We start from the raw sequence: 26,371 nt of genomic DNA, 5'->3' as shown, positions 1-26,371 counted from the left end.
GCAAAATCTGTTGAGTTGTTGCCCTGATTCTTTCCTTTGACCCCCAAACCCCCAAAAAGCAAAGAGAGAGAATGAGAGCGATACACGCAGCACATTACCAGGAATTTCACTAAGACTGGAAAAGTAATTAAGGTTATGTGCTCTGCCACATATTCTACCGGTCAACCATAGTACACAGATTTCAGATTCATATGATGGACTTCTTTTTTAATAATGAAAAAATCTGCACTTACACTCTTTTGCTTTTGCAAGAAGATTATCAGGTGGTTTTTTTGGTTATTTTTCCATCCATGTTCATAAATGAGCACACTTTAAGTTAATTTGCCCTAATTAGTAATTCTGGTCCTAAAATAAAAACAGACTAACTGTGAATTTGTGTTGAACAGGCTACAGCGTGTTCTCCCAAGGAGTAAAAAAAAGATTTTCAGGAAACACACAATTTCCAAAATAGTATTGTGGGAATTTCAGTAACGGCTTTATTAAATTAGTGCAAAAGACAGACATAACTCATTCAAAATGTCATCTTTTTCTTTAAGGTGGTCTTCCAAACGGACCCACACACGCTAAGTTCTTTAGATGAGTGCAAGAGAAAAAAGCAGAACTATCCAGCGAAACCACAGCCTTTGTTTTCTTCGTACATGTCTTCTTGTGTCTTGTAATGAGAGACGGAGGGCGAACAGGAGAGGGCAGAACTGACTGGAGACAGAATCGAACCTAAACACAAATGCAGTCATATAAACACGACTCCTGATTCTGCAATTACTCACAGATTTAAAAATAAGAAACAAAAAAAGGAAAGAAAAGAAAAAAGATGTTACAATAAAATAGTCAACACATCAATAGCATTAGAAATAGTGCCTAAAATTCACAGAAAATGTTTCCTCTTTTTTTTTATTTAACCACTGTGTGGGCGACCGAAGAACTTGCAATCAAAGTACATAAGTTAATCAATAGTATATATTTATACAATGGTAAAAAATAAAATATTTATAATAGTACTTTTTTGTTTTTAAGGTTTACACCGTTACTATAAAGATAGACTGTTTTCCACTCCATGACAACTAATGCAATAAAAACAGAAGCAAATCGAAGAAACAACTCCAGAGAGTTTCTGACTTTGAAGGCTTATGGCTACCACCTCGTCCTAAAAGACAACAACCACTGCAGACAAAGGAAACAGGCTTTGTTCTGTCTGCTTAAAGAGTGAAACAAGATCAAACACAGTCTGTGACCAGAAAAGAAAGAAACACATCAAAAAGTCAATGCTCTTCCCCGACCAGGACAGTAGCTCAGCTTTGCAATGTTTCCTGGTCCAGTGAGAGACAGAGAGAGGTCAATAGATAGACGGGGCGGCAGGAGAGGAGTCGCTGATAGATATCGGAGCGATTTTTCTATTCGTGAGTGGGTGAGGAACAACAAGGGAAAAGAAAACAGAGAGAGCAATGATCGGGAAAGAGGGTGAAAAATAAAAGCTTACCAGATTTCAGATGAGCTTAGGGAAAAGACCAGAGGTTTAAGGTGTGGTTCAACATGAATTTGATTTCTTTATCTTTTGTTTTTGTTACAATATCAATATACATGTTGTTTCAAGTATCTCCTACAGATGTGGCATGTTGCCACAAATGCGCCCAACACCCAGTGTTTGGCTGCCAAAGCGGGAGAGAGGTGCCAAAATGGAATACAATGGAAACTGTAAAAAGAAATGGAATAATCAATAGTGGATGAAGTACAGGAGGGAGATGATAGAGGAGAAGAGAGAAGACTGATACAGGAAAGGACAGATGCAACGAGAAAAGTACATATGAGGAGAAGGAGAAGTGAGTTTAAAAAAACAAGCAAACCAAAAAAACCACAGTGGTGTTGTACAGCGCTCGGTGGGGATTTCCAGTATTTTCTTGTTTGATTTGTCGTGGTTTATAAGACCTCTTCTCGTTCCTTGTTCTTCCTCCTATTTGTCTTCTCTCCTAAGCCCGGGTTGCGTGGGGGAGATAAGTCGTTGCTTTTCGGTGTTGCAAAAAATGACTACAGGAGGTTTCAGCAGGATCTACAGGCCTGGTGGGAGAAGGGATGAAAGAGAGGAGGAAATAAGGCAGAGAGACGGGAGAAAGGAAGGGAAAAAGATAGGAGATACGGTAAAAGTCAAGGTCATCGCCGAACCAGATCAGCTGCAATCAATTACACAGGACAGGTGATGCTATCGCATTATTAAAAATTCAATAAGAAAAGAAGAGAGAAGTTAGAGCTATTCGCTCTTAGGCCGCCTTTAGGCACCATCAACCACGTTATTGTCTTTAATGTGAACGTCCACACTAAAACGGTGTCAGTGTGTACCTTCTTTAGCATTCTGGACAGGTCGATCAATACAAGCAGCTCTCCCTAACGTAAGAGCACAGACTAGTATGCCGAGCTTTTGATTTGCCATTAAGAGGCGGTTACTAGACCTACTGCTGCTAAGATTAATTGGGCACTGATGTGTATCTGTATAATACTTAAAAGTTTACTTCAGAATGAGTACTGAGGACTGCCCTGAGGCCAAAAATATGATGTTCGACCGCAGCCAAGCCCGAACATCATGATGGGAACCTCAAAGGTCACATGTTGGGTTTGGACAGTGATACAAAGGAATGGGGAGGGTGTAGTCGGGTACATTTTCTAGTAATGTGACAGCTTGTCTCATCAGTCTGGCACAACTGCTTTCAGTGAGGTAGTTTCAAATTTGATACAGCAACGCATATAGTCACATAAATACACACAGCGGGCACACGCACGCACACAGACGCACACTGCAGCATGAAATGTGAAAGTTTATTGATTGCCTCTCTGGCAGCCATCTCCGCATAGTCTGCCTTCTATTTCTGATATGTCTGGAGACGGCTGAGTGTTGGATAGAAACCCTTATTCCTGTTTGCCATTTTCGTTATCCTGCCTCCTCTTTTTCTTCCATTACCTCAGTTTTTATCTCTTCTCTGATATAATGTGATTATATATTGGATACGGCATGTTTTGGACAGAGTCTTAGTCACACACCCGTGCTGTTTGAGTCCATTCATCAGCACTTTATTGAATTAAACAGAATTACAAGTTAATAATACTAAACATAGTGTAACAATAAATTAGCTCAACTTTTACTTTTAACACCTGCTCCACTAATCCACATTATTTTGTGTTAATTCATACGAATCCATGCTAAGAAGGGGGATTCTCAGGTTCTTTATGTGAATGTGCACTGTCGACAGAGATAAGCAGCTAATTGGTCCCCTTACAGTCGAGGAAGTAAAATAGAACATAATCAGTATACTGTATATTGTGCCACAAATGAAACAAAAACATCGACAGCTCTCCTCTTACTTTCCTAAGCTCCTTCCACCAGAGGAACTCGGCACATTTATTGTCCAAATCTCACATCACTGCACCTTACTGGAGGTCTTCAAAATAGACTTTCTCACTGTCTTTATTACTTAATTGATTGGATCATAAGAAATTGTGTCATTTCTTGTCCCATGTTTGGTTAAATCTTCTAAAACCTTAAAATGCAGCCTGCAGAATGAAGGAGAACCTAGTTCCAGCACACACAGCTGTCTGATATTTTCTGTCTGATACTTTGTATTTTAATAGCTTTAATGTAACACTTGTAGTGTACTTACCTTTTGAAGCTTATGCTATGTTTTTTAATAACAGCTCAGTATACAGCACTTTTCCTTACTTAACAGTCTTACCTGTAAACCTTGCCTTTTACTGCTAATCTAGCTAAATGCATGCAACAAAATGTGTATAAAACAACAAATTTGTAGGTGGCAATTTGTCATAGCTAGTTTTTCTTTCTAAAGCGTTTACTGTTGCATTATTCTTTATGGATTTCCATTGTCAGCACATGAGTGGGTGCATGAGTTACGGTCACAGCTCTTGTGTGCTTTGTATAATAAGTTGGCAGTCAGTATCAGTCAAAAAAAACAATGCATTTGACATGCCAGCATGCCTTTCAGTCATTTCTCTGTGTAAGCACTCCCTTATCTTTACCTCTCTTTCTGTCTCTTTGTGACATTATGAAGCTATCTTGAGGAAAGTGAGCTATAATTGTGCCTAACACTGTAAAATGAAACAGTATCATTCCAAAACATAGAGTTCTGCGTTAGCTGAATATCTAAGGCTTATTTAAAGTACTTGAAGGTACTCGAAACTCAAATACTAGGTTTGCAAGCCTAGTGAGAGTCTGACAGCATTGTTCTTTATCTAACAAAGACAAGTAGATGCAAGCCTTGACATTCAATTCAATTCAGTTTTATTTATATAGCGCCAAATCCCGACAACAGTCGCCTCAAGGTGCTTTATAATGTAAGGTAAAGACCAAACAATAATAGAAAGAAAACAGAGAAAGGCCCAACGATCACATGACCCCCTATGAGCAAGTTCTTTATATTATGTCTTATATTTATGTTACATTAAATTTCTTTATTCACACTGTTTACTGCGGAGTGTCAAACATGGATGTACATATAGATGTGTTATAAATATAAGACAGTGTTAACAGTGTAAGTGATATAACAGTACCTTTCACTTCCCCATTTATTTATGTTTACATTCATATTCTTTAGTTCCCCTTTCATTTCTCCAGCCGATGTCATAAAGTGAATCAGTTTTCATCTTATAGTAATAGAAAAAAGGAATACATTCCAGCTCACACCTTCTTTTACCATGAATGATCTATTTAAATATCACAGCACATCACAGATGTTGACTTTGCCATTTTCACTTATGGTAAGTCTCTGTGGGTAAAAGCAACAGCTTAATGTGTAAAGTTTAAATTTAACAAGCTGCAGGAGGTGAGAAACAATCAGGACACTGGAGGGAGCAGCAGCAGATTCCCCGGCCTGTCTAATTGCTGAAAGGAGACGAAGGTGACACTAGATTAACTCAGGTATGTCATGGCTACAAGCTGAACACAGACGCACTGCAGCAGCAAGGAGTGAGAAGCATTATAAAGGAAGACAGAAACTATGTTAATAAGCCTTACTGCGCTCTCCGTGTGTGTGTGTGTGTGTGTGTGTGTGTGTGTGTGTGTGTGTGTGTGTGTGTGTGTGTGTGTGTGTGTGTGTGTGTCTGTGTGTGTGTGTGTCTGTGTGTGTGTCTGTGTGTGTATCAGTCAGAGGTTTGGACACACCTTCTCATTTAATGTTTTTTCTTTATTTTCATGACTATTTACATTTTTGGTTCTCGCTGAAGGCATCAAAAGTATGAATGAACACACTGGAATTATGTAGTAAACAAAAAAAGTTGGAATAACTCAAAACAAGTTTTATATTTTAGTTTCTTCTAAACAGCCTTTGCTTTGATTACTGCTTTGCACTCTTGGCGTTCTCTCCATGAGCTTCATGAGGTCGTCACCTGAAATGGTTTCCAAACAGTCTTGAAGGAGTTCCCAGAGATGCTGAGCACTTGTTGGCCCTTTGCCTTCACTCTGCGCTCCATCTCATCCCAAACCATCTCCATTGGGTTCAGGTCAGGTGACTGTGTGGCACATCACTTCATCACTCTCCATCTTGGTCAGATAGCCCTGACACAGCCTGGAGGTGTGTTTGGGGTCATTGTACTGTTAAAAATAAATGATGGTCCAACTAAACACAAAGCAGACGGGATGGCATGTTGCTGCAGGATGCTGTGGTAGCCATGCTGGTTCAGTCTGTCTTCTATTTTGAATAAATCCCCAACAGTATCACCAGCAAAGCACCCCCACATCATCACACCTCCTCCTCCATCCTTCAAGGTGGGAACCCTGCATGCAGAGACCATCCATTCACCTTTTCTACATCGCACAAAGACACAGGAACCATCATGGAAGGACAGACGTACTTCCAGCAGATAGAAAAAGTTGCTGACATCCAGAAATCCTACCAGTGGCTGGACAAAGCTGGACTGAAAGACAGCACAGAGGCACTAATCATGGCAGCACAGGAACTAAGTACAAGATCCATAGAGGCTGGGGTCCACCACACCAGGCAAGACCCCAGGTGCAGGCTGTGTAAAGATGCCCCTGAGACAATCCAGCACTGAGACAGCAGGGTACAAGATGCTAGCAGGCAGGGCATACATGGAACGCCATAACCAAGGTTAGCGTAGTATATGGATACATCGGAAGTCTCGAGGTGAAAATGGGAGAAGCCCCCCCGAGGGTGGTCAAGAATGACTGAGCCAAGATCCTGTCGGAGTTCCAGATACAGACAGACAAACTGGTGATGGCAAACTAACCAGACATAGCAGTGGTGGACAAGCAGAGGAAGACGGTCATAATGACAGATGTTATACAGAGTGATAGCAACATCTGAGAGGGGGAACATGAGAATCTTGGGAAATACCAAAGACTCAGAGAAGAACTCGAAGAAGAAGTGGAGGGTGAAGGTAACAGTGGTCCCAGTGGCAATCGGAGCACTCGATCCAGTGACACCCAAGCTCTAGCAAATCCCAGGAACAACATCCGAGATCTCTGTCCAGAAGAGCGCAGTCCTAGGAACAGCAAAAATACTACGCAGGACTGTCAAGCTCCCAGACCTCTGGTAGAGGCGCCCCCAGGGGCAAGAGGGGAATATCTATAAATCATGGTGTAACATTCGTCCTGTAAAGCATCCACGGGACACAGGTGTGGGGACAGCAATACTTTTATTAATACTGTGGTTTTAGGTTCACTGGGACACAGTCACTCCCGCTATCTGCTGTCACGTCTGCTCTTCCGCCTCCAACTGTCACTGCGAATATATAAAGAGTGACAATCACCTTCACTTCTCAGCACACCTGTTCACCCCGCCCCTGCGTCACCCCTCCTCTGCAGCCGGCCAGAGACCACACCCACGCCACACATGGCTAAACTGGAAACCTGGTCACTCTATGACTATGAAGTACTCGCCTGAAAGACCACTAGAAGATGTGAGTGCAGCATTATGGACAATGCCTACTGCGACCATCATTAAAACTAACCAGACGATCTACACAATGGGAGCAGTAATCCTTTAGCCTTTAGATGCTTGTCTATAAGATGAACAGCCAAAAGGAGCAGAACCCTCCATGGAGAAGAAAACTAGAGGTCAAGATCAAGGCAGTACAGAGGGAGGTTTGCCAACTATCAAAACTGTGGAAAGAAGTGATGAAGAAAGGAATGCCAAAAAGTACAACAAGCTGCCCAACTCTGAGGTCTTAGAAACTGCAAAACAAAGACTCGTAGCCTTGTATAGCTGCTTGAAGAGGTATACCAGTGAGAAAGAAGCCAGGAGAACAAAAAAGATGTTCTCCACTCAACCATCAAGGTTTACTTGGGTGGAGTGGAAGGAAAACATTATTAGAACTGCCCCACCAAGGCTGAAGATACATCAATAGTGGAAAAGCATATGGAAGAATAATGCTCACATAACAACAATGCTTGGTGTCTAGTTGATCAGTCCTGATTCCCAGGGATCCAACAACCTGCTTCGATACAACATGGAAGCTCCTGTCAGGCATCATAGTGGCTAAGATGAACAATACAGGAGCAAACAAGACAAAAAAGTACAAGCCAAACACCATTTCCTGGTATATAGAGCAATAACTTAAGACTGTAAGACCAGACTGAGCAACCTACAAATATAAAAGATTAACAGGAGCATAAAAGTCTTCATCAGGATGTGGCTGGAGAAGCCCAATTCAAGCTGACTGCACAAGTCACCATCAAATTAGTGATTCACCAGGAGATGCTCTGTCACCAGCGCTGTTCCACACAACCCCCTCAGCCAGATCATTAGCAAGGCTGGCTACACATACCCACTATGGAATGGAGCAACCGTTAGGCACCTCCTCTACATGGAAGCTGTATGCCAGGAATGAATGAGACATTGATTCACTGATCCATACCACACGGATCTACAAATGCAACATTGGAATATCATTCAGAGTGGAGAAGTGTAGTCGGATGATAACAAACTGAAGGAAGGTAGTCGGATCTGACGAGACTGTACTACCAGAAGGCAACACTGCAGACATTAAAGAAAAGCAATAGAGCTGTTTCTGAGTTTGATTTACCAAGATGGACATGTGCCTCGAGTATGAGTATTTTGTAAAATTGGTTCCCAAGAGAAACGCTTATCACCTGCTCCATGTCAGCTCCCCTGATGTAAACAGGGAGCTGTCTCTTTGCCTCCTTATTGCTAAAATTAATAACAGTCAGCTTTCTCATGTTGTTGAAAAAGAGATTAAGCAAACTAAAAGTTCTGTTTTAACTGTTTGCACCGATTTATCCAAATGTTAAAGCCTGTAGGCAAGGCTCAGTAGTTCAACAGTATATACTTGTAATAATAGTTAGATTCTATGTAAAGTGTGAATAAAACTGTGCACAGTACTAAGGTCCTGGAATCTAAATGTGACACTACCATAATTATTATTAACCTGTAATGAAAGTAAGCTGTAAGAATTCTTTTCAGGGGCTGATATTAATACTGAATTTGCCCGGCTGTGGAAATCAAGCGGCTGGTGTTAAAATTTGCATTACCTTGTCTGGCTTATACATTTTTCTTGACTTTTGCTTCTAGTTTGGGGACTGAGAAGCTCCTACGTGTCTCTGCCATTTACAAGATGTACAAATGTAGCAATAAATCATACATAATACATGAGGGCTGTCTGATGCAACAAATTCATAATCATTAACTATTTATGAAGCCTTTAAGCATGACTTGCTGATGATCAAGAAATTATTCAAACATCTTTAAAGCAAATACAGCAACGTTTTTGGTGTCCCAAAAATGTCAACACGTACAGTTTCCATGTTACTCTGTGTTTTCTAGTAGTATAAGTTACTTGTCATTATTTATGAATACACTCTGATGGTATCAGAGCACTGATTACAGTACAGTTAGAGCTCAATTGGTTCAAGCCTGTTGTCTTAGGGCACAGGGCACTTCTTCAAAAGCTCTAATGTATCTTTTCATATCTTGGTTCAAAGATCTTCACGGCGTGATTCGGTGAAGGAAGAGATTCAGCCATACACATCTTTCTGGCGTGCGGCCTCTTTAAGGAAAGCTATGAAAAAGTTGTATTTATACAAGAGTAAATAAGCCCCTAAACATCCTGTCTCAGTAGCTGGGAGGGGATTAGTGTAGAGCTAGAGAAGGAAGACGAAAAGTGGCTGTCAGAGCAAAGCGAGGGATCAGAAAGGAGGAATAGTGTGGTCTAAAACCCCAGAAGGATGGAGGTAAATTAGTGGCATCTGGGCTGGGAGTTGTTTGTTGTGTTTAATGATAAATGCCTTGTTTTTACTCCACCCTCTCACTGTCTCTCTCTCTCTCGCCTATACCCTTGGAATTACATCATTACACTTGCTGAAAACACAGAGAAACACAGAGAAAATCTGCGGTTCTCTGCAGTGCATTAATGCAGCTGAAGCTTGTAATCCTGGGAGGAAAAGAGTCTAGCATGCAGTTTGAGCTGGAAGACTTTCCTAGGTTGACTCGGAGCAGGTACGATGAAATGCGGGATTGAGAAAGCAAAAAAAGAGTACGAACTTTGGCGCTCCTTCCACTACAAGTTTTCATTTTATCTACTCATTTCACATAAGCCAAATAAGCAAAGTAAGTCACTCTGGGCCACAACATATTAATCTTCAAGATCCAGCAAAGTCCACACTACCACCACTAAAATACACCCGATTTATATACTGTCCATATTGGATACTTACTGCTTCCAGCCTCACATCATCAACTTTGAACTTTTTTTTCTTTTGCAACAGTGAGGCTGCCGCAGGGAGATACTGCATGTTCTGTACTGGGCACGCAAGTTCACATATACACTGATAGGGGGCAGTGTGGTCATCTATAATAGTATTCCACCTGTGAGTTGTATTAACAGAAGAAATATTCCTTGTAATTCTAAAATTAGGACTCCTTCTTATGAGTCACTTTAGTTTTTGAGTGCATCTTGTAGCCTGTGGGGAAAAAAACCTGACTGACATCACTTTTGTGCCGTTTAGGAAATAGAGATTTAGCACCCTACATCTAAACGTGTATTTGTATGTGCGTTTGCCTAATATATCTGGATGTATTTTCTCCTACAGGACTATAGAATAATACTGTAATTGTGTCCTACTTTCATGGTAATCTTTGTGAATTTGTGTATACAAAGTGATTTTTGTGTGAGTCTGTGGCACAGGGAACTACAAAGAAAGCGTTACAGTGGGAGGGAGTGGAAGTAGGCCCCCGCAAAGCCCTGGGATTTATCTACCAATCCTGCAAGTACAAACAAAGGGTTGTTGAGCATTAGAAGACACAGTATATGTTGGCACACTGCAAATACAGGCACACACTTGTACTCTGTATTCGTCCAGCGGGGTTACATATATTATGTATTGGTGTGAAAACCAAGCCCAGTGATGCTTTAGTATGTGGCTGAGAGCTGATGCGGAAAGCAAGCTAGGACATGGGGATGGATGGATGAAGGTGGGATAAGTTGAGATTGGAGACAGTTCTTTGCTATATTAAGTACATGCTTCATGACTCTTTTGGTTCCAGTTAATACAAAACAAAGAGGGAAATCTGACATAGAGGTGGTGAGATGATGCAGTTTTCTTTTCTCGTTCTTGTCCATTGATACTATTTCTACCTACTGAACGCTTTAGAGAGAATACTGAACTGAAGGTTAAGATCGCCCTTTCAGATTACAGTCATTTTCTCTTTTTTCTCCTTGAGCGCCACTCAAACACTAGATTGATAAATTACCCTCAGTCCAAATAACTTTTTGCTTCTCTCTTTTTCCCCTTCAGCTGGTTATTCTGACACATTTATAAGTAAGTAAGTAAGTTACTTACTAACTTACATTTATTAGTATATATTTAGTGTAAGAAAAGTCATAAAAAGACTGATCTAATGAATGAATATAGTTACGTTCAATGTAACTTGTCTTATACATTTATTTTTTATGTTGGAGCCTGTAGTGGAACATTTCTTTTCTCATGTATTAATCACATATTTAATCATATCACGTTAGTTATAGTAATATCACTTTCTCACTTTACTATAGTAAGAGCTCTCCTGTCACTAGTTTACATGCATGTGGAATGTTAACACAGTGAGGCCATTGTAATGGGAGACGTTAAACAGATAGTGAGACTCCTTCTGCTTATCAGGGATGTAAATCCTTAGGTGAAGGCCAAGCAGAAAACAAGGTCATAATTCTCTCTGTGAGGGAGGAGGTGTAGCCCCCCGTGAGAGGGGCCAACATGTAAGAGTTTGTGGATGTTCTTTGTCTGTGTTTCTGTATATAAGATGTGAGGGCGGTGGCCACAATTCAACGATGGTCCTGGTGTTTCACTGGGATGCTCTCTCCACATTGCAATGTGTTTATTAAAACCCACTTCAAATCAAGCTCACTGGCTGTGTTGCAGGTTATTGTTAAAATTTCCACAACAAGCCACTTTTGGGTTGGTACCTTATGTATGCCTCTAGAGGTCACCTTTAAGCTTTCCGGTATGGTGTGTTTATGTGAAGGTGTTTAAGGTAGACACACGTAATTAGCGGCAGGTGTTGTTGATCAGCAGGAAGCCACCAGTTTGTGACCGCTGCACTGTTATGGTAAATGGTGTTGGAATAAAGATTTTAAAGGACAAGATAAGTACGGCTGGAGTTATTGGACTGTAGCAAGTTTAATAAGTTAATTCATACCGGTGACATCGCGTCACCCCCGCCAACAAACACCTCAGTGGCTTCAAGCGTAGACTTAGCCTCTACATTTTATTTTCATAATTTCACTTATGTTTGAGCTTCACTGTGCAGAATGACATCTGTGCAAACTTTTGCATTAACCTGATTAAGTGTGACATGGAAAGTTGACTCCACATCATTTTTTTAGGGAAACTGTGCAGTAGTGTTTCCATTGGATGCAGTAAAGATAGCACACAGGTACACTTCTCTTAATCATAGTTTACATAGTTAAACATTTGTTAGGAAGCTGCATTTCCTAGAAGCTTCCTAACAAATCTAATGAGCTCCATCTAAAAGTGGAGACGCCAATGTTCATTTTATGTGCTGGCATGGCTGTCAGAGGTTGCTCAGCCTTAAAACATGACCATAAGCCTTTAATAAAAGTCTAATAATAGTCTCCTCCACACATGCTGAGGAGACAGTCTCACATATTTATTATTTTGACAAATATAGAGTCTTAAAAAATTAAATAGATGATGAGCACAAGGTGTCCTTTAGCAGTCCTGCTTTGATGCCATGGAAACAGAGAGACAAAAATCCTGTTTTATAGAGACATAGTCCACATTAGGAGGCTGGAAAGGTAGAAGATGGTGTATCGTAGCGCCGTAGGACAACTTGTGTGTGTGCAAGACGCTTTGACATAATGGCAACATCTGATTGGCCTGTTCTACAGAAAACACTAGCTTGAAAATCAAAAATGCCCAGTTAAGGGAAGCATTTTAATTATTGTGTGTCTCCTGCCTCAGCTTGCCTTTTTAAATGTTTAACAAAGACCTCCGTCTTTCTAAACATAGCCATAAATAAAGTCCACAAATGTAGATATTGAGGTAAAAAACATTAAATACGCTGATTGCAAGCAGTCTGCCAATTCCTCCAGCGTAAACATTTTCCAGGCAGTAAACAGATTGCAGACATATTTAATATAGATACTTCCTCGTTATGTTCACTGACATGACCGCGCGTGCTTTACCTGAAGAAATGATTTGTGGATGCCAATTATTTTATGGATTAAATATTTAGTAGACGTGGTTGGGGATTAGGAGAGAAGAAGGATGAGTGAGGAGAGCTGCAGATACAAGGAAACAGAAGAATTAAGATAGCTGTTGTGCCGGCCATGCATTCTGCATGCCTGTAGCCCAGCGAGCAAAAAACAAAGAGTTTAATCTGCACACTTTTATGCTTTCTTCTCCTTTTCCCATTCTTCCTCCTCTGGCTCTTTTCATTTTTCTTCCCCTCATCTCTCTCTTTTGGGGTCAGAGTTCAGTTTGGAGATAAGGGAATTGGAACAGGATACTCTCTGGCTCTCTGTCAGACTATCTGACTACACACTGCAGTGATCAGTCCCCTCTATCTGTCCCCCAGCACAGGTCTGTGTGATGAGCTTGAGCAGAAGTCATCTCTCTGAGCTCCCGCAGTGTGTGTGTGTGTGTGTGTGTGTGTGTGTGTGGAGATGTTCTGTGTCTGAATTGGTGGAACCTCTGTTGCTGAGCTGTAATACTGTCTCAGATTCCCAGTAGAGATACAGACACACACACACTTTTCTTGTTTCCTCTCTGTCTGTAATCTTCAACCTCCAGCTCTGGGGTAACTCCACTGTCTGCAACGTGTGTTCTGACTACACAAACGTACTCCGGGCCAAATGAGCGGATCCACACACAGCCTCCGGAACAAGCATCCAAGAATCCGTGTTCTGGAGAACCTATTTGGCTAATGAATGCCACCGTCTATCACTGCACTAGTTACAGTAGAGTAATGAAGGCTACTGTCGTTCAGTGCAAAAAGGACATCTGTGGCAAAGACTCTCCTAATATCATCCTTGGCATGTCAACCAATTAGAAGGCTTTCGAGTTCAGATGCATGTTTGTGGTACCATGGAAACCCCATATAGGAAGCTGCCTCTGAAAAAGGAGTCGTCTGTTAAAAGCAACCTGACTGCTCCAGCTGGGATAGTCTCAGGATCACTGCCATAAAACTTTCCAAGAGGTGGCTGTTTGTCCTTGAACGCTGATGCAGCATCAGCTTATGATTAGTGTGTCGCAGTGAAACCGCGACTAATGGCCTATCAACGCTGTCGTACGGCATGCTTATGCCGCTGCTTGCTACACGCCATCATTTTAATTTAATACTTTGTGTCCTGTGAATCACGAGTTGAAGAAGTTGCAGGTAACTGAGTGCACATAGCTGAATCAGAAGAAGATGAGGAGTGGGTGCAGGCGCCGCTTCAAACAATGGCTTCCATAACACGTAACAGTTATCTGTTGGGAATGAGTATTCAGAGAAAAGATATGCATCCATAGACAGATTGATCTATAGCCATAAGAAGATCACTGAGTCGTACTAGAAGCTAGAAAAAGAAAAGCAGAGATGCTGCCCACAAGCAAAGGATTATGGGGAAAATGCGGCTAAACAGAGAAGCACAAGACAAGTGGTACAGAAAAAACTGTGGCAGAGGAGGCTGAGGGAAGAGAGTTTGACAGGATTGACAGGAGATGAGAAAAAGGGAGGAAAGATGTGTTAAGATCAGTAGAAGAAGACGGGGAAGAGAGCTGGGAGGACAAAGGGAAGGATGGCTGTGATTTGTCGCACAATCAGAAGTAAAACATTTTACAGTCAAACACAAATTAGCAGAACAAAGATGGAATAATTACAGCTACTCATCTTTCAGGGCTGAAATTCCTTCTCCGTTCCTCCCATCCATCACATTATTTTTTTTTACCCTCTCATTCCTCATCATCTCCTTCTCTCGCTTTACTCTGTCACCATCCCTCCTGCTGTAGACAGCCGCCGGCATACAGCGAGCTCGCCTATAAACTACAGAGAACCAGCCCAGACAGAGCGAGAACGGGATCTGGGGCCTTAAAGATGCAAATGATTTTTCTTCTCACCAAACTAGCTGTTGGATGTCCTCCATTACGTACGTGCTGTAAATGGAGAAGGCTGAATTATTCATACCATCACTTGGCTTAAATGAGATATTTAGAGTAAATTCAAGTTTGACTTCCTTGGGAGCGCCTTAGGCTTGTAGGCAAGAAATATAGAAACATGAAATGTACAAGACACACTTGTGCATCTTGAATTACATTATGTCTTCTTCCCAGGCAAAGAATTCAAATCCTTTTTCTTTGCACGTGAACATAAGTGCAAAAACTGCTTTGCTCCTAAATAAAATGATGCTCGATGTTTGTCTGCATTGATTTCGTACCCAAATCTGCACTGGAATCAGCAGGAATTCACTTTTGAACTGAGGAGAAAATAAAAAATACACAAAAAACTTGAGTTTTCTGTTGTTGTGGGAGTTAGTTGCGATGGTACTTACAGAGTAAGGTGAGCAGGAGTGTTGCGAGCGGCACAAGAAACCTGGCATGATGGGAGTGGGCCGAGCTGCAATGCATCCGGTTCTTATTACAGATGCAAACCTGAACCTTGACCTCTGTATTATTGGACAAAGGGGGTACCCCTGAGTCCGTGATGAGCAACGGGAGTTGGTAGTTGTCTTTCTTCAGACTGCGCAGAAGCATGATTTGGGAGTGCGTCGCTGTGGAAGACAAAGAAAAAATTGGATGGGGTTCACAGTTATGTCCATCTTCTCTACATAAACAGTGAGCTCCTTTGCAAAGCACAACTAAATATGCGTGTGTGCTACAAACACAAAGTAACCAGGTGCAAAGGCATTCCTGACTGAAGCAATGGAAATTACCACCATTTAAGTTGCATCAGATTCATTACATTTTGTTGCATCATACTTTAAAATTCCTCAACAGACACAACAGAACATACTGAAACTGGTGCACTTCATGCTGAAATGTGTCACAATATGCATAGCAACACATTTTACCTGTCTGCCAGAGCTGAGAGCTCTAAAACAGGCAGGTTTAAGAATTGTGTTTATTTAGAAAATCTGTCATTTAACTCTGTGCTCAAAATAACGTAATGAGCCAACACTAAGCAGTAAACGTTCTTCACACAAACCCCCCACAGATCAATATGTTCAGATAGGTTTTTACAGTTTTGTCACACTCTGATTTGTACATGATGAATAACAAACTGAACATTCGGGTGCCTTCCTCTGTACAATCAGACACAACAGGACATGTTGCTCCCTGTACTCAGATTGGTGAAAAGTTACAGAAAACCTTCCTGGCAATAAATGACCCGTCACGGTCCCGAGTCCTGTGACTCAGTGTTTGGTTTTTGCTTATTAATATTGTTTGTTTCTGTTAGTGTCTGGTTGTATTTGATTAATCTTTAGATCTTTGGTTTTGTTTCTTTGCCTTTCCTGTGCTATACCTTTCTTGTTTAGTCTCAAACTCTCTATGCTCGTGCTTCTCCTGTGTCTTCCCTATCAGCCTCCTGGTCAAGTCTTCATCTCCGTGGTTGTCTTGTGTTCCCTGTTTTACTTTGGTAGTCTCGTGTCCTGTGTTCAGTGTTCTGAGTCTCATTATGTCAGATTAGTCCCAGCTGTGTTTCCCTCCTGTTTCCCATTCTTGTGTATTTAAGCGCTGTGTTTTACGCTGCCCTTTGTCGCGTCCTACCCTCACAATGCTGTTTTCCCTCCGTGTTCCGAGCCAATTCCTAGTTCTCAGTTCCTGGTTTGTTTTCTAGAGTTTCTTGTTTCTAGTTTAGTTTTGTATTTGATGTTAGTTTTTCCAGCCAATAAAGCAGCCGCTTTGAATTCACCTTTTTGTGTTCGAGTCCTGCCACACAGCTGATCATGACTTCATGTAAAGCCTGACACCATTTTCAGTTTTATGAACTGAACCAGAAGATGTTTGCTTCCTTGACTGAACAATGGTAGTTGTAGTGGTGCAACATTCAATTCTCTCACAAGTACACATTTGGGTTGTGGTTTGGTGACTGTGAGTGCCATAGCAGTGTGAGGAAGAACAATTATTATTATAATGTTGCTTTTCTTTAGAGCTCTGAAGTGTCATTCATCTTTTATCTACATTTTAGGGCATTGAAGGTTGGAATGCTTCCAATTAGGGCAGTAGTGAAGTTGTTGTTGTAGACTATGGAGCCAACAAAACTGAGTCTAACAGGCACTATCTTAAAGTGTCTCTTGGGAGAGCAGTGGTTGGGGATTCACTTTGAGATTCTGGGTCGGTTCTGTATGAATTTGATCAATTGCATTTGTTCATGTGCATGACTGCAACATAGAGTTCCTGAAGTTTCCTACAGCTCTCGTCCATGCTTTAGGTTATCCTCTGCAAAATAATAATACTGCAAGTAAAAAATGTACTGCTACACATCAAGGATCCTGGAAGTAGGGCCATGTGCCCTTGTCCTACATTCTTACGAGTCATTTCCATCAACTCTGAACAAAAGCAGGTAAATATAAAACAGAGGACTGGGATGTTCTAATGCTGAGCTCTCTGTCTTTATCACCACTTTGATGAGAAAGAACAGCTGACACGCTGCTGCAGTTTCCAATGGAAACTTTAACTTGTATCTCTTAGAGATTATTTTGTCTCTAGTGTGGACATCGCTTCTAGGTCTGAAAAGCAAAGCCAGTATTGAGGTGCCATAAATCTACATTCTGTTTCTTCTCTTGTGGTTGGAAAAAGAAATCAAGTCGAATTAAATTCTGTAAGAAAACAGACATCGGCTCCCTTTCGTTGACCTCAGCAGCACTTTCTTGATGAGTTTATGGTTTCAGGTGATAGTTTTAAATCTCACTGGATACAATGTGATGTTCATTTTGTCAATTATAATTCTCGTTAGAGAAAAAAGAATCAGTATTTCTTTTTTGACAAATCAATGACAAAAACAAAAAAACCAAGACATCCCTTTTTTCTCTATGTTGGTCAACGTTTGTTGACTCACCACATCGTAGCTTTGCCCATCTTTTACACTTGCTGGTTTTGTAAACAATTAATTATTTTTCAATTATAAGATAAGCTATTTTATTCCCAGCCTGCCTTCTTTTTTGACCCCCACCCACGTCCTAAATGAATCCAGAACCTTCCAGCCTTTATTTCTGAGAGTATTTTTAAAAGTACAAAGAAGGAAGTTCATGCACTTCCCCCCTACTTTGTTTATGTGTCAGCTAATTATCAGCTATGAGGCATATAGAAAGATAAACAGTTTTAACACACGATACTGCGCCGCAGAACGAAGAAAGGACGGGAAAGGAAGGGATTGGGCCAAAGTGTGACTCTAAGCAGCACAGGTGGTGACTGACTGATATGTGTTTTTCCCCCCTGGGATAACAGCAGCTGTGCACTTGCTGCAGAGACTGTTCATAATTTCAAACATACAAATCCATACTGACATCAGCCCTCAACACTTTCCACACACGCTGAACTTTTCCCTTGCAGAAGAATATCGAAAAGACCATTAAAGAACTTCAAGGTTTGCAGATTGTCCGTGTGCTGGATTCAAGCAGAAAACTTATTTTAGTCTGTTAGCGTTTTGATCCTTGCTGACTGTAGATAGCCTTGATGATGAAGTTAAGTTGCACAACTTTTACTGACTTCCATCAGAACACTTTAAAAGAGAAATTTAAAGTGAGGAATACAGAAAGATATTCCATAATATCTCTGCAAGCTTTTAATTGTAACTGCATTTGTCTGCGTGTATCGTCAAGACCCCTCCACATAAAAACATCAAGCTGTTCTTACACTGGAAATATACTGCCAAGGCAGAGCCACGAGCTCTCCTGGTGCTGCGTGCACACAAACAGAAGCACACACAGGGACACAGCTGAGATGAGCACAGCGCCAGTCTATTTCACTGGGAATGGGTTCTTTCTCTGCTGGCCCTATCTGTCTCTTCCAGCGGTGGTGATTGAGGAGTGTCTGTACCCCCCTCCTCCGCTGTCAGTCACAGCTAATACCTCTGGGCAGGTTTTAGCTCTGGTCTGTCACTCAAACAAACACAGACAGCACTGTCGGTCATGCAACCCTGATTCAATGTCTTGGTTGTCTGTCTAGCCTCCTCTCCGCTTCCCTCGGCGCATCGTTTTTCTCCTCATCCTTATCATGTGATCTGTAGGAATCTCTCCAGTTATGACTGTTCCACCATTCTGGACGGTCCAAATCAACACTGTGTGACAGGGTATCAAATTGTACTCGGATGAATTGACCCTTAAACATTTTTGACATGAAACTGATTCCAGAGTACCAGTTTTCTGTAACACTTCTCTCAGATTTTCCTTTAAACTTGTAGATTCCCCGGACTACTTTCCAGCCACTCAGTGAAAAGTGATTTAAACCCCCCGAGAAAGAGAAATACATACATACATACAAAAAAAGAGAAAAGTGACTGTCAGTCTATTGAGGTTATTAGGAGAGGAAAGGTGGTGCGGTGGCCAGCACCGAGTTCACTTTTTCTGGTCAGCTATGGGATTGCTGTGTGGAGTATATTGACTCTCCCACTGTGTGAGTGGGCGTTTCCTACAGTGCTCTGTCCTCCCACAGTCCAAAGACAAGCATGTTAGAATAATAATGACTCCTGATTGGTAATAATTGTAGATGTAGGGCTAGGGATGGGTATCGTTTAGGTTTTATCCGATACCGGTGCCAAACCGGTACTTTTTGAAACGGTGCCGGTGCTTAAAGCGGTGCTCAAACCGGTGCTTAAAGAATGGAGAACACAAAATTGGTCCAAAACCTCTCATGTTCAGCTGTTTTTTTTGTAAAAGATAACAATGTTAGCCTTTTCTGCAGCTATAGGGCATATATGTTCTCACTCTTGGCTGGAAGCAGTGCTTAAACATGGAAAAAACACAAACAAAAACCTCTCATGTTTAGCTGTTTTTTTGTAAAAAAGATAACAATGTTAGCCTTTTCTGCAGCTATAGGGCATATATGGTATCACTCTTGGCTGGAAGCAGTGCTTAAACAATGGAAAAAACACAAACTTTGTCCAAAAACCTCTCATGTTTAACTGTTTTCCACTTTTTCTTTGGTCATTTTAGCCTTTTTGGCCAGGGTGAAGGGAGTATCTGCCATCAAACAAGAAGACAGCCGCATGTAACTAACGACGGTGTTTGCTAGTTCACCTTACATGCATTAATTTAATAACGTGGTTAGCATACTCAACGTTAATTACACACGAACAACATGAAGCTACTCACGCAGAGAAGAACGGCTGCTGCTGCCATCATCATCCGTCATCATTTCTGCTACGCTGACAGGGCTAGGGGCCAGGACTCTACTCTTTTGGGGGGATGTTGCTAACTCCGGGTCCGCTAACAGGCACCACACCCGCAGTAGATGTGCACGGTGTGAGGTCTCGCAACAAGCTATCAAACACGGCAAATTTCTCGGCTTTAAAAAACCCCGCTATGCGTCGCCAGGTGTTTCATCAGATTTGAGGTGTTACCTCCTTTGACAGTATCACAGTATCAGCTTAAAGCACTTGTTGCAGGCTGCTGAGTTTGCACCTTTTGCTGTGAAGTACAGCCAGACTTTTGACCTCTTCGCCTTGGGCATTTTTAATCTGTAGCTCTGCTCTGAAAGAACGTACGTACCTGGCCCCGCCTACTATCCTCGGAAACGTAAAATGATTGGCTAGAATTGGCTCAGGAAAAAAAAAAAAAGCCGAAATAAAGCACCGAAATGTGCGCTGCTTTTCGGTCTGGTTACTACCGTTTATGTCAGAACCGGTGCCATCATGGCACCGGACACCGGTACCCATCCCTATGTAGGGCTACATAAAGAGGTGAGTATGGTTTCACGTCAAAGGACTTTGCGTGGTAAGACCAGGAAAGTAGAACATAAATACTAATCCATATTGGCATATTTCACTCTTAGAACCATTTTTTTGTTATGTAAACTTAATTATGGTATCCGAGTAGTGCGCTCTCTTTCAAAATCTTCAAACACTGCACTTCTATTAGATACTGCAGACTGTCATATATAAACACAAGGTGTCATTTAGCATTGCTCCTTTAACACTGGTAGACGTAATTGCAGATGATCTGTTTTAAAGTAGAGCTGGGCGATAAAACGATAACGATATGTATTGCGAAATAACTTTTTCTCGATAGAAAAATTAAACTATTGCGATAGGCCTCATCTCTCTTGTCCTCCTAAAAAAAAAAAAAAGAACAGCCAATCCAAATTAAGTAGCGCAGAGCCGAACCAATCACAGCCGCAGAGTCACGTCACGTGACTTGTTACGTACAGCACAAGCGCCAAAGGTGCACATGTGTATTTGTTTTGCAGCCGTGCAGCCGGGTAATGGAGGAAATGAGTTTGCCGACTAGAGAAAAATCAACCGAGGCGTGGCGAAAGTTACGAAGAAAAAAACAGATGATGGTTCCAATGCCGGAGAGCTTGTCGAACAGAAGGGCCACAGAAGTTCCGTGGCGTGAAGGTATTTCGCTGTTTCAAGTCTGACAAAAACAGAGTAGCGTGCACTGTAAATTGTGCCGAAAGCAAGTCTGGAAATACAATAAAGCGGTGCATGCTCAATCTCTGACTGAAAGCGCTGATTCATCATTCGGCTTTTGTCAGACTAAAGTCACTGTTAAAACTGTTTGAAAAGCTAAGCTATACAACAAGGAGAGATTGAGAATTTCCTTTTAGTTCTCAGTTTATTTGATATTGACAAAAGTTAGTCAATTTTGTCTGTTCTTCTGTAAAACAAACTAAGATTTATTTTTAGAATTAATATTTTGTTTCTAAGTGGAATTGACAATTTAGTGGTCTGTTTTGTTTGTTCTATTTTGAAACTTAAACGCTTTAGCAGCTGCCTTTTGTGTAGTTTGCAATATTTGCCTTTATTTATCTGAAACTGAAGTCTCATGTTCCTTAAGTACATCTACCCTGTTGAACTTATTATGGGAAATAAATATTTAAATCAAAACAAGCTGCAGATTATTTCACATTTTACTTGTGAGCAACGGCACATTTAAATCTTACAAATATAGTTATTTGGCTTATATCGTGATATATATCGTTATCGCCTGAAATGAAAAAAACATATCGTGATATGAAAAAATCTTATATCGCCCAGCTGTATTTTAAAGAGAATTAAAGTCTGAATGAGGAGGAAGGAGAAGTTTTAGTAGCAGAAATCACAACTTTCTATGTCAGGAGTGTGCTTCACTTCTTATTGTAAGTGTGTTGTATGTTTTGGGGGGTTTTTTCCACTCACAAAATCACTTGGTAGATTTAGGAATAGACTCTAACTGAACATAATTAGATAACTTCATAATATCAACCCCAGACATTGAAAATGTATACTTAGAGCTACCTTTTGAATGCAACAATGTGAGAGTGAGCCCAGTTTCACTATCACAAGTACATCTGTAGTGAGCTGGTACACCTCTTTGTTTAAATGTATTTTTAATCCCTCGTCCACCTGGCCCACATATTGGGCTGATCATTTGCATTTTGATTGACTTTGCATAAAAAAACGCAAAAAACACATCTCATAGAAAGTGTTTGTACTTAAAAAGACATTAGCTGATCTTTGTGGAGGTCAGAAGAGAAGTGCTACAGTGACTGGGGCAGCTGCAGCTCAGAAGGCAGAGCAGGTTGGTGGTTCTCCCCCTGGTCTGCATGCCAAATATGCTTGGGTAATATATTAGCCCTGCGTTGCTCTCTGATCCATCGCAGTGTGAATGTTAGTTAGTAAGCGCCTAAAATCATAGAAGAAAGTGAATGTGAGAATGTGGCGTGTTGTGCTTTGAGACTAGAAAAGCTCTACATAAGAATCAGTCCATTTACTGTCTACATCTATAAGTCTTGTATTTAAACATCTGATCCACAATCAAATACCATCTGAAAGGTTTCTGATTTATTTCAGCATGAAATCCAAACATACTGCCAAAGCAGCAAAAGCATACGTGGATACCTGGATACCACTCCACTTTGTGCTTTTCTACCAGTTATGGATTGGCCTCAACAGATCCTGACAGAGAACAGAACAAAAGGCATCCAACACCCAGAGCTCTGCATTGTTCTTTAAGAAGCACAGAGAACTGTTCCCAAAGACTGCTTCAAGATATTACAATAGTTTGTTATACTGACGAATAACGGTAGTCACACCAAATGTTGACCGTCAAGCTTGTTAGAATTGTACAAACTTGGTTTTTGCCTCATATTTTTCCATGTAAATGGTTACACCTAATTTCAATTTTGCTCACTTTTGCAAAGTACTGTATAAATCCCAGCGGAAACACAAAGATATTTAGCATCATTCTCATTTTAAACACTGTAAATGAAGGCTTACAAGCCATCATTTTAATTGAAATCAAGGTAAATGAAATTAAACTGCAGTTTTAATGGTTATTTCACTAGAAAAACTAAATTTAGCTTCAATGAGTTCTTATTGTATTTGCTCTTTGTGGATGGCGGGAAGTTGCATTTGTGAACTGAAGAAGCTTCTCGGATGAGAGGTGAAACGTCTTCCAGCAACCTAAAGAAGTCCAGACGCTTTTCTTTCCAAGCTCCTTAGAGTTCGTGATCTGTGTCACACCTTTAACCTGAAGTAGAACGACAGTTTGCACATATAATGGTTTGTAATCAGTACCTCTCCTTACAGGTTTTCTGAATAACCTGTCCCACACTGCAAATTCCCACTAAATTCTAACTTTACCTGCTTGGTGACACTCTGTGTGTAGTTCTGAGATACTGGTGGCTTTGATAGAACAGCACTACTTGATGCTCTGGGCGTGAGAAGAGGCTAGCCTGTCACAGCTCAGGTTAGTCCTGTGTAAAGACGGACGAATCTCATTTCAAAATGAAATACTTACAGTTAACCCGGGTAACTTTCCATGTTTTGTCCAGGTCAGGCTGTTTTCCCAGTTCTATTTTAAAGGGGGCAGCGTTGGGTGGGAGGTCCTTGTCCCAGCCCCCAACTACAGCAACAGTCACATCGTAGGCGTCCTCGCACACTCGTGCTACTGATGGTAAGACGTACGGGGCATTATCATTGTAGTCTTCCAGGTGAATGATCAATGTGCCGGTACCTGTGGCTGGAGGAGTGCCTGGAAACAGATAAAAACATACACGTATGAGAAAAGGAAAGACGTGAGCTAATTCCCTTTGCAAAATTTAGTGCACTTCTGTAGGCCTGGATGCTCCTGAGCATGTGGAGAATGTGAAATGTAATGATCTGGACAGATGTGAAAGGAGCAATAATACAGTGTGGCTGCAGTAAAACACGGTGTAGTCATTATTTACTCTGGAGTAAATTCTGCTTTTAGTGTTTTTTTTCCATTCTGCCATGTTAAAACATGTTCATTGGGAATTAAAAAAAAACAAAAGAAAAACCCACTGACAAACACCAAAATACCCCCGAAACAAAACAGCACTACTCTTAATAAGATCCACGCTGCTTAGCTGACCTAATTTAACCCAAACAATAAAAAACGGTGTGTCGATTCGGTACCGGAAGAGCATGAATCACAGCGGCTCGTGTTTTGCAAAAGAGCATTCTGACTTGGCATTCAGCTAGCTTCTGTGTTTGGATGAGATTACACCTTATTGAAGGATGCTGTGTTAAAAAGCACCTTGGCACTTCTCTATTATGGCTCTCTGTTTCACTGCGATTAGAGGTTATTAAAAAAACTGCATGGCATCCAATAACAGCTCCAGAGGTCAGTCAGCAATTAACACCTAAAGACAAGATCTGTAATTGGAAAATGGGTCCCCTCCACCTTTTCGAGCTAAAAAAAATATATTTGCAGACAATTTAGGGCAGAGAGGGGACAAAAACAAGTCGAGATATATGCGCAATAAATGTCAAGTGATGCTGGAATGAAATCCAGTCTGGGTTTTTACAGTGGTTTTGGAAAAAAGCTGCACACACTGAGCAGGAAATGTTACAGCTGTGAAATGCTGATTAGGTGAAAGTTCACTTTTTAATACGCTGCTCGTATTAATATGAAAAACAACTGGATGCTTGAAAGAGAAACACAAACGATGGATTCTTATTCCACCGGTGTACATTTTCAGTTGTCACAGCGGGGGACGAACAGGTGTATTAATGACGGCCACATTTCATTAGGAAGGTACATGCTGGTTCACTGTCATAGTTTACTGGGACACCTAATGAAACTGGGCCATCATTAATTCAGCCTGTGCTTTCCCTACTGTGGCAAGTCAATGAAAAAAGGGCTTCTAGTTGGAACAATGTTGCTAGTATCATGTTGGCTACTGTAATTTGATTAAAAAGTATCGTTTCTGGCTGATTCTTTCATCTTGTAGCTGACTCGCTTTAAGATTAAATATTGTAAAAGTTAAATATCCACTTGGTTCTTACATTTTAATGACACTGAAGCTAAAACTGTGTCTTATACTGAGCTCATGATCAATCACATTCAAATTCAAATTATGCATATGTACGGTTTAAATGGTGCATTTGATTTAGTGTTTTAAGCTGCAGCCTCCAATGAACAACATGGTTAGGACTGATAAATAACTCTTACCCTAAATTCATACATGTTCCAGAACTGGCTTGTACGGGTGGATATGGAAGCAACACTTAATTACTACCAACTTGTACAGACAGATATAGATACTGACATTCAGTTTTTTGGTTTGTTTTATACGGACAAATATTACTGCGCGGTCATGTGTTAGGTGGATGAGGTGCTGGCCGCGTCCTCAAACATGCATTCACAAAATACTTGACCTGAAACAACGTTACGTGTACTAACTTGGACTAAGTGGTGAAGAGTTTATTTCTGGTATCTCAGTAAGATGTGTTGTATGGCATTAGTGAGTATCTACACTGTCATGTATATGTATCATAGGACAGGTTTTATTCTTTCTTTTAGATAAATGTGAAAATAAATCTTTGCCCCTCGTTGGTCTGAGATGAAATCCTGTCTCTTTTCTTTCATGTGGGTCTTATAGCTCTTCTCCCATAATTCTTTCCTATTCTACATGGATCCCAGTGGAATTTCTCGGATGCTGCAGAATCCTCTTAGGTGTATTCTACAAGCCAAAGTCATGGAATTTACATAGGTTATCTATAGAAGTCAAGGAATAGTAGATAATGCAATAAATGGGTATTTTTATAGAGGCAGTGTAAATTTTATTACAACTTCAAACTACTGATAAGGAACTATTGATCCATTTTTGCAATGGTGTGAAAACAGTGGGGCTCCTTTTCTTTTGCATTTTATCCTCGTACAGAGAATTCTTGCATAATGCGCATACATCAGCATATCATTTACAGAATAAGTTTAGCAGGATTAGCCAACTTCAAACACAGCACACTTAGAATTAACAAGGTTGATGCCATTAAAGATCTAAACCATGTTGTGGAGCATTCTCTCAGCCAAACGCTGCTCTGGACGTCGATTGCTTATCAGCCAATCCTGCAACTACTGTGTTTCAGCAAGTGGTGCCTCCACTAACAACTGTGTGATCCCCACTAGCACTGTGAACGTAAAATAAGGCCTATTCCACATCCACGCTGACAAAAGAGGGACATCATTTCTTTCATGTGACTGATGTTTAGCTACAAGATGTAAAGTCCAGAGTTGGGGTTGAATCTGATGATGCTCAGTGTCAGTCAGTCATTTAGGCTTCAAGGCAGCTTTCTGCTTTTCAGACTTCTCTCAGAACTCTAATGTCTTCATAACAAAATATAAAGATAATAATTTCCCTAAAAATCACATTTATTATTATTTTCTTGAATGCTTCATTCAGTGAGGAATTCTTGAGACAGATCGTATTTAATTTGTTGTGGAATCTACATTC

The 26,371-nt window shown here is 40.9% G+C and overlaps 1 protein-coding gene across 3 annotated transcripts in view; it reads right to left on the bottom strand.

The window, feature by feature from the left end:
* Positions 1-451: 451 nt before the first annotated feature.
* Positions 452-26,371, bottom strand: part of cdh13 (cadherin 13, H-cadherin (heart)) — a 384,225-nt gene continuing 358,305 nt past the window's right edge. For 2 of the 3 annotated variants that reach the window (XM_039614251.1, XM_039614253.1), the window contains 4 exons: positions 23,413-23,646; positions 15,022-15,240; positions 14,591-14,626; positions 452-2,052 (listed from right to left, as the gene is read on the bottom strand). In XM_039614251.1, the coding sequence (XP_039470185.1) occupies positions 14,616-14,626; positions 15,022-15,240; positions 23,413-23,646 (464 nt within the window). In that variant the 3' untranslated portion in view covers positions 452-2,052; positions 14,591-14,615. The remainder of the gene's footprint in view (positions 2,053-14,590; positions 14,627-15,021; positions 15,241-23,412; positions 23,647-26,371) is intronic. The other variant, XM_039614252.1, reaches the window with a different exon arrangement.

Source organism: Oreochromis aureus, linkage group 7 (assembly GCF_013358895.1).
Source record: "Oreochromis aureus strain Israel breed Guangdong linkage group 7, ZZ_aureus, whole genome shotgun sequence".
Taxonomy (NCBI): Eukaryota; Metazoa; Chordata; class Actinopteri; order Cichliformes; family Cichlidae; genus Oreochromis; species Oreochromis aureus.
Note: the sequence above shows the minus strand (reverse complement) of the source record. Positions and strands in the feature narration are given on the sequence as shown.